Source organism: Trachypithecus francoisi, unplaced genomic scaffold, assembly GCF_009764315.1.
Source record: "Trachypithecus francoisi isolate TF-2019V2 unplaced genomic scaffold, Tfra_2.0 Lachesis_group13, whole genome shotgun sequence".
NCBI lineage: Eukaryota > Metazoa > Chordata > Mammalia > Primates > Cercopithecidae > Trachypithecus > Trachypithecus francoisi.
Genome location: NW_022681458.1, coordinates 70,774,541 through 70,790,848, shown reverse-complemented (window position 1 = coordinate 70,790,848; position 16,308 = coordinate 70,774,541). Strand labels below are relative to the sequence as shown.

Below are 16,308 nucleotides of genomic sequence, written 5' to 3'. Positions count from 1 at the left end.
GATCAACACTTATTTTACGTGAATGTTGTTAGGAAAATAATAAAGATAAAGTAATAGGATAAGCTCATTTTCATAAGACTAGCTTTGCCTGGGTGTATATTTTTCAGAACACTGTTTTCATGGACTATTAACAGGTGCCAGAGGAATTAGGGAGAATTGGGCTGTGAAAAACTAAGTTTGGGACATACTGAGTTTGAGAACTTAAACATGTTTATTGATAGAATTACTTCTCAGAGCCTTTAATAATAATAATAATAATAATAATAATACAATAATACTAATAGGTATGATGATTGTCAAGCCATTTCCCCAAATTCTTTTGATCATAGAACTTCCTTGTTTGAGGAATATTTCTAAATACAGGTTGAGCATCCCTAATCTGAAAATCTGAAATCCGACATGCTCCAAAATTCAAAACTTTTTGAATACCGACATGATGCCACAGGTGGAAAATTTTATACCTGACCTCATGTGACAGACACAAAATTTAAAATATTATGTAAAATTATCTTCAGGCTACGTGTATAAGATATATATGAAACATAAATGAATTTTGTATCTAGATTTGGGTCCCATCCCCAAGATACCTCGTTATGTATATGCAAATATCCCAAAATCCAAAGAAATTCAGAGCTGAAACACTTCTGGTCCCAAGCGTTTCAGTAGGAAAAGGGATAATCGACCTGTATTTGTTTTCTATAGGATCAGTGCTTATTCTAAGAAATGCACTTAGGAAATACTACAGCAGATTAATCAGGTCTTTGAATCTGATTGGTTGTCCTTTACGAAAAACGGAACTCATAGTATGTGACCAAAAATAATTTTTAAAGGATAAGAGGCTATACGTTAAATTTACTGTTAATGTTTTTTTCAGGCTATCATTTTTACATAAAGTTTTAGTTTTCTGGGGCTGCTGCTTTTTCTCTGAATACTTATTGTCTGTTTATTGAAGGCTCCTATTTAAAAATTAGAAAGCTTTTAAACCTATGTTTTCTTCTTCAACTCCTTATTGAAAGCTGAAAATAACTGTCATGCCTTTAGCAATTTAAAGCTTTTTGATCCATTTTCATTGGAGAGTATGGGGGAGGATGACGGATTTCTTAATTGAGAGAGTTTTTAATACCCTAGTGTAAAACACCAAAAATTTAGTAACCTAATGCCTATTCTCACAGTTTTGTTTGTTTGTTTGTTTTGAGACGGTCTCCCTTTGTTGCCCAGGCTGGAGTGCAGTGGCATGATCTCGGCTCACTGCAACCTCCGCCTCCCAGGTTCAAGCAATTCTCCTGCCTCAGCTTCCCAAATAGCTAGGACTACAGGCACCCACCACCATGCCCCGCTGATTTTTGTATTTTTAGTAGAGACGGGGTTTCTCCATGTTGGCCAGGCTGATCTTGAACTCCTGACCTCTCGTGATCCGCCCACCTCGAACTCCCAAAGTTCTGGGATTAAAGGCATGAGCCACCATGCCCGGCCCCTATTCTCACTTATTTTTAAACATTTTATTCTCATTTCAACTGCAGCAAGATTTTCTCTTAAGAAAAACCAGGAAGCATATTGAATAGTTGTTAACACACTGATATGAAACTACTTTTAAGTTAGTGTCCATCTTTTCCAAGACTCTGTGAATTACAACTTCTTGTTTAAGAACGTAGTTCAAATGTATTATATTTGCTGCTTCAAATTATTTTGATAGGCAAGATATAAATAGTATATTTTTTAAAACTTAAAAAAAAATGTTTTTTAAAACAGGGTCTTACTCTGTTGCCTAAGCTGGAGTCCAATGGCACGATCACAGCCCACTGCAGCCTCTACCTCCTGGGCTCAAGTGACCCTTCCACTTGTGCCTCCTGAGTAACTGGGACTACAGGTGTGCACCACCAAACCCAGCTAATTTTTGTATTTTTTGTAGAGGTGGGGTTTCGTCATGTTGCCTAGGCTGGTCTTGAACTCCTGGGCTCAAGTGATCTGCCTGCCTTGGCCTCCCAAAGTGCTGGGATTACAAGTGTGAGCCACCACGCTCAGCCAAAAACTTTTAAATCTCCGTGAAACAACATTTAGATAAGACATTGTAAAATAAATGCATGTATATCATTGCCTTGAATCCAGTGTAAGACTTCAAGGGTTAATAAACTAAAAAAAAAAAAAAAAAAAAAAGACCTAGCACACAAACAAAAACTAATTTTTTCCTTAACATTTGAAAGGCAAGACAAATTTTTAGGGAGCATATATAAATAACTATGTCTTCATTTTTTTCTGTTCACTTTTTGGCCTACGCAGATACTAGATTAATTTCAGCTTCTCTTTTCTTTCTCTCTTTCTTTTTTTCTTTTTCTTTTTCTTTTTTTTTTTTTTTGAGATGGAGTCTAGCTCTGTCACCAGGCTGGAGTGCAGTGGCGCCATCTCGGCTCACTACAACCTCCACCTCCCGGATTCAAGCGATTCTGCTGCCTCAGCCTCCCAAGTAGCTGGGATTACAGGCACGCACCGCCACGCCCAGCTAATTTTTGTATTTTTTATAGTAGAGATGGGGTTTCACCATGTTGGCCAGGCTGGTCTCCATCTCTTGACCTCGTGACTTGGCCACCTCAGCCTCCCAAAGTGCTGGGATTACAGGTGTGAGCCACTGCACCTGGCTGCTGCTTTTTTCTTTCTTAACTAGAAACAGTGTCTAGTTAGTTGCCCAGGCTGATATCGAACTCCTGGGCTCAAGTAATCCTTCTGCCTCACTCTCTCAAAGTGCTGGGATTACAAGTGGGGACCACAACGCGCTTTTAGTCTACAAATTAAAGTAGAAAACTTTGCTTCTTTTTCTTCCTGCCTTAGAGTTCCACCTTGTGGTGGCTCCTCAGTGACAGGAGTGCCCATGCAGCTATCCTCTCCCTTTTCTAGGGTAATTCATTGGTGACACAGGTCATCTTTCAAACCAGGTCCATTTTCTGTACTTTGGCTATCTTCATTGGTTTCTAGCTTTTCATTTGAGCTTAGGTCAGAACCACAGTGAATAATGGAGTAATTTGCATTTTGCCAGTTTTGACTTCCATCTAAAGGAAACAAGTCCTGTGGTAAAGGAAAAGGGGGCAATATGAATGTCTGTTCCAGCAGAGAACGCTTTTTTTTTTTTTTGAGACAGGCTCTCTGTCATCCAGGCTGGAGCGCAGTGGCACAGTCATCACTCACTGCAGCCTTGACTTCCCAGCCTCAAGTGATCTTCTTGCCTCAATCTCCCGAGTAGTTGGGACTCCAGGCACTCACCACCATACTAATAGCAGAGGACTCTTAATCGCTGTGATATTATACATGATTTTAAGAGCTGTTATTATTGTTATTGTTATCACAGAAGTAGCATCATCATTATTCTTCTACTGTTATTATGACTAATATTTGTCAATACTTAATAAAATAATAACTAATACATAATAATAAATTATTTCAGGCCATGTTTAAGTGCTTTATGTGAATAAACTCAATAAGTGATGATGAAAATAATTTCCCACAATCCTGTCTTTCCTTGTCTTAATTCTCTATTTGGGCATTTAATCTTTCTTTTGTGGTTTATTTATTTGGCTATTTGAATATTTAGCTATTTTCTTTGGACATTGATTACTGCAAATTGTTCATGGCCAAGCAGTTTCATTTTTATATCTCTCTTTTTTTTTTTTTAGGGAGATATACTTCCCAATTCATCAGATTATAAGTCCTCACTCATAGCACTGACTGCTCATAATTGGCTACTTCGTATATCAGCAACTACGGGAAAAATCCTTGAGAAAATATATCTTGCACCTTATTGCAAATTCAGGTATTTACTATGAGTTTATTATTCAAGATTTTATTTTAAAAATTTGAAACCTGTGGCCCAGGAAATTTCAAGCCTTTTTTCCCCTGTCAGTTTTCTAGTCCATAACCAGATCTCAATTAATAAACCTATTTTTTTTTTCTCCCTTGATGACTACATTTAGAGGTCTGAGTAGAGACCCTTTATCATTTATCTTTTTTTTTTTTTTCTTTTTTGAGACAAGATCTTGCTCTGTCTCCCAGGCTGGAGTGCAGTGGCCTAATCTCTGCTCACTGCAACCTCCACCTACTGGGTTCAAGCAATTCTCCTGCCTCAGCCTCCTGAGTAGCTGGGATTATGGATGTGTACCACCACGCCCAGCTACTTTTTGTATTTTTGGTAGAGACGAGGTTTCCCTATGTTGGCCAGGCTGGTCTCAACTCCCAACCTCAAGTGATCTGCCCACCTCAGCCTCCTAAAGTTCTGGGATTACAGATATGAGCCATCGCACCCAATTGTCATTTATCTTTGTATCCCTAATAAGTAACTAACCTGTAGTAGTATAAATAAGCTTAAAAAAAAATTCCCTGTATTCCACAAATAGTATTTTCTATGTAAGATGCACTTTATGGTAGATTTTCCTGAAGGCTAGTCTGTTTCAGTTAAATTGTCTGCTGTATACAATCCAAGAACTGTTATTTTAACTATTAGTTTTATAAATTAGATGTAAATGTTTGGAGTGAATATGTTCATGGAATGTGTGAAAATAACATTTGTAGTGCTTTTTCTAACTTCCATTTTAAAGTAGGAATGGGCCGGGCGCGGTGGCTCAAGCCTGTAATCCCAGCACTTTGGGAGGCCGAGACGGGCGGATCACGAGGTCAGGAGATCGAGACCATCCTGGCTAACACGGTGAAACCCCATCTCTACTAAAAATACAAAAACTAGCCGGGCGAGGTGGCGGGCGCCTGTAGTCCCAGCTACTCAGGAGGCTGAGGCAGGAGAATGGTGTAAAACTCGGGAGGCGGAGCTTGCAGTGAGCTGAGATCTGGCCACTGCACTCCAGTCCGGGCGACAGAGCGAGACTCCGCCTCAAAAAAAAAATAAATAAATAAAAAATAAAGTAGGAATGATTGTTTTGTTTCCTAAGTTTTGAATACTCTTAGATCAAAAACAATTTTAATTCACCCATGCTCTAGAAAGATTAAAATTATGTGTATATTTAAATAAGGATATGTCCATATAGGGATATAGGGGAAATTTTTTTAGCTATTTATTTTTCAGAATAGATCACTTTGCTTTTATAATTTAAATAACTAAAAACTAGTTTACTTATAAAATGTAATATTTTGATTTTAAGTATAAGGAAACTGACCCAAATAAATAAACTTCTCTTCATTCTTTTAAAAGATACTTGAGCTGGGACACTCCTCAAGAAGTCATTGCAGTTAAGTCAGCTCAGAACAGAGGCTCAGCAGTGGCCCGGCAGGTATACATTTTTAAACGTTCAATAAAATGTAGAATTTTTTTCATAGGAATTTGTCTGCAGATTTGTTATGAAAAATCTAATGATCTTTTATTTCTGAAGCATGCTATAAAAGATAAGATTCATGGCAACCTGGATGGAATCGGAGACCATTATTCTAAGTGAAGTAATTAAGAAATGGAAAACCAGACGTTGTATTTTCTCATAAGTGAGACCTAAGCTATGAGGATGCAAAGGCATAAGAATGATACAATTTACTTTGGAGACTCGGGGGGAAAAGGTGGGAGGTGGGTGAGGGATGAAACACTACATATTAGCATATGCCCCTTGGTGATATGTGCACCAGAATCTGAGAAATCACCACTAAAGAACTTATTCATGTAACCCAACGCCACCTGTTCCTCAAAAACCTATTGAAATAAGGTAATAATAAAAATATTTTTAAAAAGAAAAGTTGATGGGTAGATTTTTTTTCTGAAGCGTGCTATTTAAAAAGATTTTTCTCTCTCAAAGAATTATCTAGGATTTACTAAATTTTATAAAGTCTGGAAATTTATATCAAGAAACTTTTTGTTTCTATTGGTGACTTATGGGGAAATACTATGGAAAGCATTTATTGAGCACTTAAAAAATAGATATAGACTGCTTTTAGAGGTTTTCTGTTTCTTTGTACACCAGGACATCTAGAAAAATACTTATTTTCTGTCTCACCTTGGCAGAGTCTGTTGTAGTTCTTTCTCATTTTAAATTTGAACTACTTCAGCTTTTTCTCACTGGTGTCCTTGATTGCAAAACAGGCAGGCACTGATCTGAGATCTTTACCTGTATTTACTAATTTAATCTTCAGCACACTCCTTTCAGTAGATAGTTTCATCATCCCATTTTACAGATGAGGATTCTGAGCCCCAGAGAGGCTAAGTAACTTATCCAACATCATAGTGTTGGTAAGTGGTAGAACCTAGGCTCCAACTCAGGCAGTTTAGCTCCAGAGTCCCTGCTCTTATGCGCTATAACATGCTGCCCCTTCTTGAAATTTCTGTAATATGAACTGGCAGATGAAGTTTATATATAATTCTAGCATAAAAAAAAAAAATTAAGTAGTTCCTCTAATTTTACCTTATTTGGATAACTACATCAAGCATTTCCTTGTCAACCCTCCAGTGTATTCCCATACACGCTGTGTCTGTGAACTCTGCTTTTCATTCCTCTCTCATCTCTCTTGTCTACTTTTTCTGTATCCCCCTGAAGCCAAGCAAACTATTTGTTGGCTACTTCTACTGACTTTTTATCATGGTTATCTAAATGTTTTCCTACCCTTTAGTAATCCTTTCCAGTCACATTAATAACTTAACTGTATGCCTTTTATTGGAATCTCCTTACCCTTTTCCTGATTTATTTAGTATGACATCAAAGAGAAATGCTGTCTCTCTCTTAGTAATACTCCTCTCTTTATACTCTTACTCACTACCCTGCTTTTACTTTGGTAAAGGAAAATTCAGAAAAGTGGGATAGTATAACAAAGTAGCAAAACAGTTTGCTCCTTTGAGAATTCTAAAGTGTCTTGTCTGATGTACCTTTTTAATAATTTAAATTGCTAAAGAGCAAGAATTTTTGTTTAATTTTGTTTTGAGATGGAGTCTCGCTTTGTTGCCAGGCTAGAGTATAGTGGCAAGATCTCAGCTCACTGCATCCTCCGCCTCCTGGGTTCAAGCAATTCTCCTGCCTCAGCCTCCTGAGTAGCTGGGACTACAGGTGTGCACCACCACGCCCAGCTAATTTTTGTATTTTTAGTAGAAATGGGGTTTCACCATGTTGGCCAGGATGGTCTTGATCTCTTGACCTCATGATCTGCCCGCCTCGGCCTCCCAAAGTGCTGGGATTTACAGGCGTGAGCCACCGCGCCCGGCCAAGAATTTTTTTAAGTTTAATTCTATACATTATCATATATTAATGTTTTACATTTACCATCACCTGATGATGTTTATAAAAGTCTTGTCAGTATTTCTATATTCTGGACTGTTTTCCTACAGTCTCCAGCCAACAAGTAGTAGCTCTTAGTTGAGGTATATAAACTGTACTTTTCCTTTGGGTTTAAGGAACACAGAAGGAGTCTGATTTACCTTGAAGATATTAGTTTAATAAAAACTTATTCCTTTCAAAGGGAGAGTCTTTTGGGCTTTAAGCATTACAATCTTTTTTGTTGTTTGTTTTCTAACTTTTATTTATAGCAGTTTTGATTGGTGGTTCCAGCCTTAAAAGTTCTATTGAAGCAGAGACTGGCTGTGATGGGGCAGACAGCTTTGCCTAACACAAACTTAAGAAATTTCCTTCAAAACTGTATTGGAGAAGTACTACAGATTGTTTTATATTTCATAGTGGCAAGAAATTGACTGGACCTTGTTCTTCAAAGTAAGGGGGCTATCCTTTTCAAGCAGAAAAGGCACTCAAGCTTTCATTGATGATATTATTTCTCATTTCCTGTAGAGGAATCAGCACAACACTACTTTCATTATATATTTATTTATTTATTTAGAGACAGCCTGTCTGGATGCCCAGACTGGAGTGCAATGGCTTGATCAGAGTTCACTGCAGCTTCAAACCCCTGGGCTGAAGCTCTCCTCTCACGTCAGCCTCCTGAGTAGCTGGGACTACAGGCGTGCGCCACCATGTCTGGCTAATTTTTTTATTTTTTGTAGAAACGGGGTCTCACTGTGTTGGCCAGGCTGGTCTCAAACTCCTGGCCTCAAGCGATCCTCCTGCCTTAGTCTCCCAAACAGCTGGGATTACAGGCATGAGCTACCTGATCCAGCAACTTTCAAATGATATGAGCATAATAACTACATATCTTTTTATTAGGTTCTTTATTGTTCAAACTCCAATTCAAAATGTAAATGCATGGTATTTTATTGCTAAGAAATGTTTACTTTTATGGATTTTTGTCTGTATATATGCGCATGTGTGTGTCTGAAGGGCTGAAGCTTTAGTGGACATGTTTTGAATATGTTGCCTTCCTGTTTAAGTAACTTTGCCATCTAGATAGATGGATGTTTTCATAATATGAAAACGTCTGCATAACGAACAGATGGATTTTTTCAACTAATGAAAACAGAGTGTTTCTGGAAGCACTTTTGAGAGCTGCGTGTAATTTTAGTCTTTCCTTCTAGGCAGGCATTCAACAACCTGTTTTGCTGTACCTTGCAGTGTTCCGAGTTCTACCTTTTTCACTTGTAGGGATTCTAGAGATCAATAAAAAGGTAAGAACTCATTTCTTATTTAATTGCAATATTTTATTGATAATAAGAGTAATGTCATTTAATTATTTATGAGATATTTGATTGGAAATGCTCCCCTCACTATAAAAAGTTCACTAACCTGGTTTATATTGTAACAAAACACATGAGAACATTTGCCTAATATCCCTTCATCTTTCTGCATATTTTTATGCCTCTCAAGTGGATCATATTGGATACCTGTGGTTATTAACAAACTACTATATTATGAAATTACAGAATGAGTAAGGTATTTTTTTTTCAGAGGGAACATTCCAAAGCTTGTTAAAAAGATCATTAAAGGAAGGTGAAAAGTTGCAACAAAATATTTCATTTTAATTGCAAGGTATAGGTCTAAAACTCACTTTATGATATATAACAAGCCTTGTAAATTTTCCAATTCATTCAGTTTTGGGTTTTGTTGTTGTTCCCATTTGTTCTTGACTTGTGGATCGGTTACATGGGAGGAAAGAAGGAACAAATTTCCTTTGAGTAAAAGAATGAATAGGATTCTACTTAAAAAAAAGTTACTTACTGTTGGTGAATAGTTATTTATTGAGCTCCTCTATTAGTCTTTAATTCAGTACCTGAAGTATTGTAGAGGACTGTATCTTGAGGATCTACTGATCTTTATAAGCAAACAAGATGAATGTATTAAAATTTTACATTATGTAAGCATTATATACTAAACTGCGTAATGGCTAAAGAGTAATACTAGTTACTGTTTATTGCTTATTTTGTGCCATGCACTTTGAATATTTTACAACATTGTAACATACATATGTAGTGAAGAAGTTAAGCAGCAGTCCCAGCTACTCAGAAGGCTGAAGCAGAAGAATGGTTTGAGCCCAGGAATTCAAGGCTTTGATGAATTATGATCGCACCACTACACTCCAGCCTGGGTGACAGAGTGAGACTCTGTCTCTAAAAAAATTAAAATAAAAAATAAAAAGCAGCTACCTAAATCCTAAAGGTGGCAAGTAGAGGAGTTAGAATTAAAATAGATTGGCTGCTTTATTATAACAGTCATTATTATTATTGTTATTATTTTTGAGACAGTCTTGCTCTGTCACCCAGGCTGCAGTGCAGTGGTATGATCTCCGCTCACTGCAGTCTCTGCCTCCTGGGTTCATGCCATTCTCCTACCTCAGCCTCCTGAGTAGCTGGGACTATAGGCGCCTGCCACCACACCTGGCTAATTTTTTGTATTTTTAGTAGAGACGGGGTTTCACCATGTTAGCCAGGATGGTCTCGATCACCTTACTTTGTGATCTGCCTGCCTCAGCCTCCCAAAGTGCTGGGATTACAGGCATAAGCCACCACGCCTAGCCAGCACTCATTATTTTAAAATATGTTTGAATTGGCCTGGTGCAGTGGCTCACACCTGTAATTTCAGCACTTTGGGAGGCTGAGGCAGGCTAGTCACTTGAGGTTAGGAGTTTGATACCAGCCTGGCCAACATGGTGAAGCCCTGTCTCTACTAAAAATACAAAAATTAGCCAGGGGTGGTGGTGCACGCCTGTAGTCCCAGCTACTCAGGAGGCTGAGGCAGGAGAATTGGTTGAACGTAGGAGGTGGATGTTGCAGTGAGCCGGGATTGCACCACTGCACTCCAACTTGGGCAACAGAGCAAAACTCCATTTCAAAAAAAAAAAAAAGTTTGAATTACACAAGTCCTCTTTTTCTTCTTTTACTTTTTCTTTCTTTTTTTAAAGCTTTTCTTCATATTTTTTCTTTTTTTTTTTTTTAACTTTTAAGTTCAGGGGTACATGTGCATTATGTGCAGGTTTGTTACATAGATAAACATGTGTCATGGGGGCTTGTTGTACAGATTATTTTATTCCTCAGGTTTGAGCCTAGTATCTATTAGTTATTTTTCCTGCTCCTCTCCCTCCTCCCACCCTCCACCCTCCGATACTACCGAGTATGTGTTGTTCCCCTCTGTGTGTCCATGTGTTCTCATCATTCCATGTGTTCTCATCATTTAGCTCCCTATTAAAAGCGAGAACATGGAGTATTTGGTTTTCTGTTGCTGTGTTAGTTTGCTAAGGTTAATGGCCTCCAGCTCCATCCATGTCCCTGCAAAGGACATGATGTTGTTCTTTTTGTGGGTACATGGTATTCCCTGGTGTATATGTACAACATTTTCATTACCCAGTCTATCACTGATGGACATTTAGGTTGGTTCCATGTCTTTGCTCTTGTGAGTAGTGCTGCAGTGAACATATATGTGCATGTGTCTTTTGTATTTATAATAGAAGGATTTATATCCCTTTGGGTGTATACCCAGTAATGGGATTGCTGGGTTAAATGGTATTTCTGTCTTTAGATCTTTGGGGAACCACCACACTGTCTTCCATAATGGTCAGACTAATTTCCATTGTCACAGTGTATAAGTGTTTCTTTTTCTCCACAACCTTGCCAGCATCTGTTATTTTTTGACTTTTTAATAATATTCATTCTGACTGGCGTGAGATGATACCTCATTGTAGTTTTGATTCTCTAATGATCAGTGATGTTGAGCTTTTTTTCATGTGTTTATTGGCCACATTTATGCCCTCTTGAGAAGTATCTGTTCATGTCCTTTGCCCACTTTTTACTGGTTTTTTTTTTTTTCTTGTAAATTTGTTGAAGTTCCTTATAGATTCTGGATATTAGACCTTTGTCAGATGAATAGATTGCAAAAATGTTCTTCCATACTGTAGGTTGTCTGTTTACTCTGTTGATGGTTTATTTTGCTGTGCAGAAGCTCTTTAGTTTAAGTAGATCCCATTTGTCAATTTTTGCTTTTGTTGCAATTGCTTTTGGTGTTTTCATCATGAAATCTTTGCCCATGCCTATGTCCAGAATGGTATTGCCTAGGTTATCTTCTAGGGTTTTTATAGTTTTGGGTTTTACGTTTAAGTCTTTAATCCATCTTGAGTTAATTTTTGTATATGGTGTAAGGAAAGGGTCCAGTTTCAATTTTCTGCATATGGCTAGCCAGTTATCCCAGCACCATAGGGAATCCTTTCCATTGCTTGTTTTTGTCAAGTTTGTCGAAGATCAGGTGGTTATAGGTGTGCAGTTTTACTAATATTTTGGGTTCTCTATTCTGTTGCATTGGTCTATGTTTCTGTTCTTGTACCAGTAACATGCTGTTTTGGTTACTGTAACTCTGTAGTATAGTTTGAAGTCAGGTAGCCTGATGTCTCCAGCTTTGTTCTTTTTGCTTAGGATTGCCTTGGCTAATTCAGGCTCTGTTTTGGTTCCATATGAATTCTAAAATAGTTTTTTCTAGTTCTGTGAAGAACATCAATGGTAGTTTAATGGGAATAGCATTGAATATATAAATTGCTTAGGGCAATATGGCCATTTTAATGCTATTGATTCTTCCTAACAATGAGCATGGATGTTTTTCCATTTGTTTGTGTCATCTTCATAGATCTCCTTCTAGAGATCTTTCACTTCCTCTGTTAGCTGTATTCCTAGGTATTTTATTCTTTCTGTGGCAACTGTGAATGGGAGTTTGTTCATTATTTAACTCTCAGCTTGACTGTTGTTGTTGTACAGGAATGCTAGCAATTTTTGCGCATTGATTTTGTATCCTAAGACTTTGCTGGTGTTGCTTATTAGTTTAAGAAGCTTTTGGATGAGACAATGGGGTTTTCTAGATACAGGATCGTGTCGTATGAAAAGAGGAATGGTTTGACTTCCTTTCTTCCTATTTGAATGCCTTTTATTTGTTTCTCTTGCCTGGTGGCTCTGGCCAGAATTTCCAACACACTGTTGAATAGGAATGGTGAGAGTGGACATCCTTGTCTTGTGCTGATTTTCAAGGGGAGTGACAAATTGTCTTTTTCTCAAAGTGGGAAACTAGGATCAGTGAATTAAAAAGTCAGAAGTAGTCAGTGTCAGAGTAAATAATACTTATCCTTCTAAGAGATGACAAAAAATACAACTCTTAATTGTTCTCTCTGTGCTTGTAGATTAAGTAATTATGTATGCTTATTACAGTCTACAACAGAAATGAACACGTGGCAGAGTCATAAACTGTTTGTATTTATTCCTGTATGTCCAAGGTAATTGGACATCTTCCTGTATTCCTGTATTTCCAAGGTAATTGAACAAGGACATCTTCATTTAAGTAGTTTGTTTTTGATTAAGCTGGTGAATTGTATAAAAATAAGAATAATAGAAAAATATGCAATCAGAGAGATTTGGTTTTAAATATTGTTACTTGGGATTGAAGAACATCTTTCACTTACCATGCATGAAAGACTATCCAGGGGCTCAGCACCTCTAATTAACTAAAAATTTGTCTCTTTATAAAGAACATTTTAGCATAAGGAATGGATCCTTGGAAGAGTATGAATAGTAGATTAAATATTCATTTAGAACGACATGGCCTTGGTGTATGCCAGTGTCTATGAGAAATGGGATTTGTTATTAATAGCTATTGACAATGCTATGAAGCAAATGAATGCTGGTGCATTATTCTGAGGGATATGTGCCGCTCTTTCATTAGTGCTCCAGTATGAGAATCCAGTCGCTCACTGCTCACCTCTAATAACACCCTAGCCTCAAGGCGATAAATTATAATTAGGTTTTAATGCTAGGCAGCAGTGTTATAGTAGTTACATAAATATTAAGCAAGAGTACAAACCACTGTGAACATTCAGAGGATTGGACTTCCAGTCTTTTCTCAGGTGATATCTGTCTTCCCCCTCAACAGATTTTTGGGAACGTTACAGACGCTACCTTGTCTCATGGAATACTGATTGTGATGTACAGCTCAGGACTGGTCAGACTCTATAGCTTCCAAACCATCGCTGAACAGGTAGAGAAAACTGAAATTTGTCATATTACTATTAGCATGATGTTTTGACTAAAGTATGATTTCTTTTTAGTGAGATGCTTTTAGAGTAAGGCACTTGTGTAGATTTCGGCTCTAAAAAACTGTAGAAATGTAGAAAGACAAGTAACCTTTAAAGCAGGGGTGGGGAAGATAAACAGAAAGGCCGTTGGAAAAAGACATTTTCTTTGTCATATACATGTGAATTTTATTTTTGTTCTCTCCAGATATCAAATAAATAGGTGCTAAAGCCACCATTTTTGTTTTGTTTTGTTTTTAGTTCATGCAACAGAAACTTGACTTAGGGTGTGCATGCAGATGGGGTGGGACTACTGGAACTGTAGGAGAGGCTCCTTTTGGCATTCCTTGTAATATTAAAATCACAGGTATGGCTACTCTCTAGTATTTTTTCACCTTAAAAAAATAAGTGGTCATATAAATAGTTACTAATTATAGTCATCCAAATGTTTTTCTCATTTATTTAAAAAACTCAATTCATTTTACTCCTATACGTCATATACCTTGCTATTCAATAACAAATAAGTGTCGAGGAAAATCTATCAGTTATTCATTGAAACGAAGGCCTGGGGATGCTGAGCCTTGCTTGGCCACAGACCTTTAGCAATTCACTTTACTTTTCTGATCCTTGATTTCCTTATTTGCAAAATGAATTGCAGCAAATGATACCATCTTAGCTCTCTTACAATTTAATATTTTACAATTCGATGAAATTTACCCCCTCTCTAAGAAAGGTGTTTTCCAAGAAAAAATTATTACCATGTCATCTGAACATAGAGCTTAGACACAGACAGAACTTCCCAGTATGCTTAAAGAGTACCAAGGCACAAAAAAGAAAATTATATACAATTCTATAAATGTGGTAAAAATGTTCTATATTTAACTAGCTTATCAAATTCAGTTGTTAGAAAAGAAATTAACTGGCCGGACGCGGTGGCTCATGCCTGTGATCCCGGCACTTTGGGAGGTTGAGGCAGGCTGATCACCTGACGTTGGGAGTTCGAGACCAGCCTGACCAATGTGGAGAAACCCCATCTCTACTAAAAATACAAATTAGCCAGGCGTGGTGGTGCATGCCTGTAATCCCAGCTACTTGCAAGGGATGCTGAGGCAGGAGAATTGCTTGAACCTGGGAGGTGGAGGTTGTGGTGAGCTGAGATCATGCCATTGCACTCCAGCCTGGGCAACAAGAGTGAAACTCCATCTCAAAAAAAAGAAAAGAAAAGAAATCAACTATTACTCAAATTCAGTAGTAGTACATTAAAAGAAATCATGACTGTTCAGAGTTCCTATCAGGAATCCAAGGATGGTTTAATGTTTACAAATTTAGTAGCTATAAAGAGCACATGAGTAAACTAAAAGATAAAGTATTTTTTATTATCCTAATATCTGTTTATCTTAATTCTTGTTAAGAGTCATTTCTTATCATGTTGAAGACATTCCTCTTATTTATAATCAACTAATAAGCATTATATTTTTAGTGAAATGCCAAAAGATTTTCTAATATAGACAGAATCAGATAAGAATTTTTTCTATCATTTTCTTTAACATTGTATTAGTAATAGACCAAGAAACAGAAATGAAAGATGTCATTGTTCAAAAGGAAAAAAATACTATTTTTGGTAGTAAATGACAAATTATAAAAACTACTGGGAGTTCAAGTAAGTTATTCATGAAGTTCAAAATAAATATTTTTAAAATTACTCAAGTTTTTAGATGCCTTGGACAAACTGAATTAGGCAGTTGTATGAAAATTCAGCCCTAGATGTACCTCCTGTATTCAATACAAATACTTTAAAAGGAATCTATTAAGAATTTTTAAACTGTAGGCTCCAGTGGTAACTGGGTTATGTTGAAAAGGGTTATTTCGGACAGAGTTTTTCCAAATGGTAGAATTATTCTTGTTGAAATGCAAATAAAAAGTAAGTAAAGGCTGGGCACGGTGGCTCAAGCCTGTAATTCCAGCACTTTGGGAGGCTGAGGCAAGTGGATCATGAGGTCAGGAGTTCAAGACCAGCCTGGCCAACATGGTGATACCCAGTCTCTACTGAAAAAACAACAATTAGCTAGGCATGGTGGCGGGCACCTGTAATCCCCGCTACTTGGGAGGCTGAGGCAGGAGAATTGCTTGAACCTGGGAGATGGAGGTTGCAGTAAGCCAGGATCACACCACTGCACTCTAGCCTGGGTGATAGAGCAAGACTCCGTCTCAAAAAAAAAAAAAAAAAAGTGAGTAAAACAGAAGAACAAAGATGATAAAGACAAAGCACATAGAGCCTGAAGAATTGTCTTGGAGTTTTGTCCCTTTTTTTAGAAAGAAGACTGGATTTGGGATCAGAATCTTAGTCTGCTGACTAGTAAGGGTGACACTCTGCTACTAACTGGTGGTATGATCGTGGGCAAATAATAATAATAATTATTATTATTATTTTGAGACAGGATCTCACTCTGTTGCCCAGACTGGAGTACAGTGGAGAGATCACAGCTCACTGCCACCTCCACCTCTTGGGCTGAAGTGATCATCCTACATTAGCCTCCCAAGTAGCTGGGACTGCAGGTGCATGCCACCACACCCAGCTAATTTTTGTATTTTTTGTTTGATAGAAATGGTGTTTCACTATGTTGCTCAATTTGGCTTTGAACTCCTGGGCTCAAGCAATCTGCCTACCTCATCCTCCCAAAGTGCTGGGCTTACAGGCATGAGCCACTGTGCCCAGCTGATAGTGGGCAAATTATTTAACCTCTCTGGGCCTCACATTTTGAAACTTTGAAATAATAATATTTGAAAACATGATCTATGAAATAATTTCTCATTGTAAAAAAAAAATTTGATGATTTTTGTATGTTTGACTAAGTAGCACATTATAATTGGAAGCTTTCAGTGTTTATTTCATACTGTAGAGACTTAAATCCTATTCATTTCTCC

General features: G+C 37.4%; 1 protein-coding gene across 3 annotated transcripts in view; it reads left to right on the top strand.

Moving 5' to 3' along the window:
- The window catches only part of DCAF17 (DDB1 and CUL4 associated factor 17), a 56,707-nt gene that overhangs the window by 10,011 nt on the left and 30,388 nt on the right, over positions 1–16,308 (top strand). For all 3 annotated transcript variants that reach the window (XM_033231150.1, XM_033231149.1, XM_033231151.1), the window contains exons 4-8: positions 3,663–3,799; positions 5,186–5,264; positions 8,426–8,515; positions 13,245–13,349; positions 13,645–13,750. In XM_033231150.1, the coding sequence (XP_033087041.1) occupies positions 3,663–3,799; positions 5,186–5,264; positions 8,426–8,515; positions 13,245–13,349; positions 13,645–13,750 (517 nt within the window). The remainder of the gene's footprint in view (positions 1–3,662; positions 3,800–5,185; positions 5,265–8,425; positions 8,516–13,244; positions 13,350–13,644; positions 13,751–16,308) is intronic.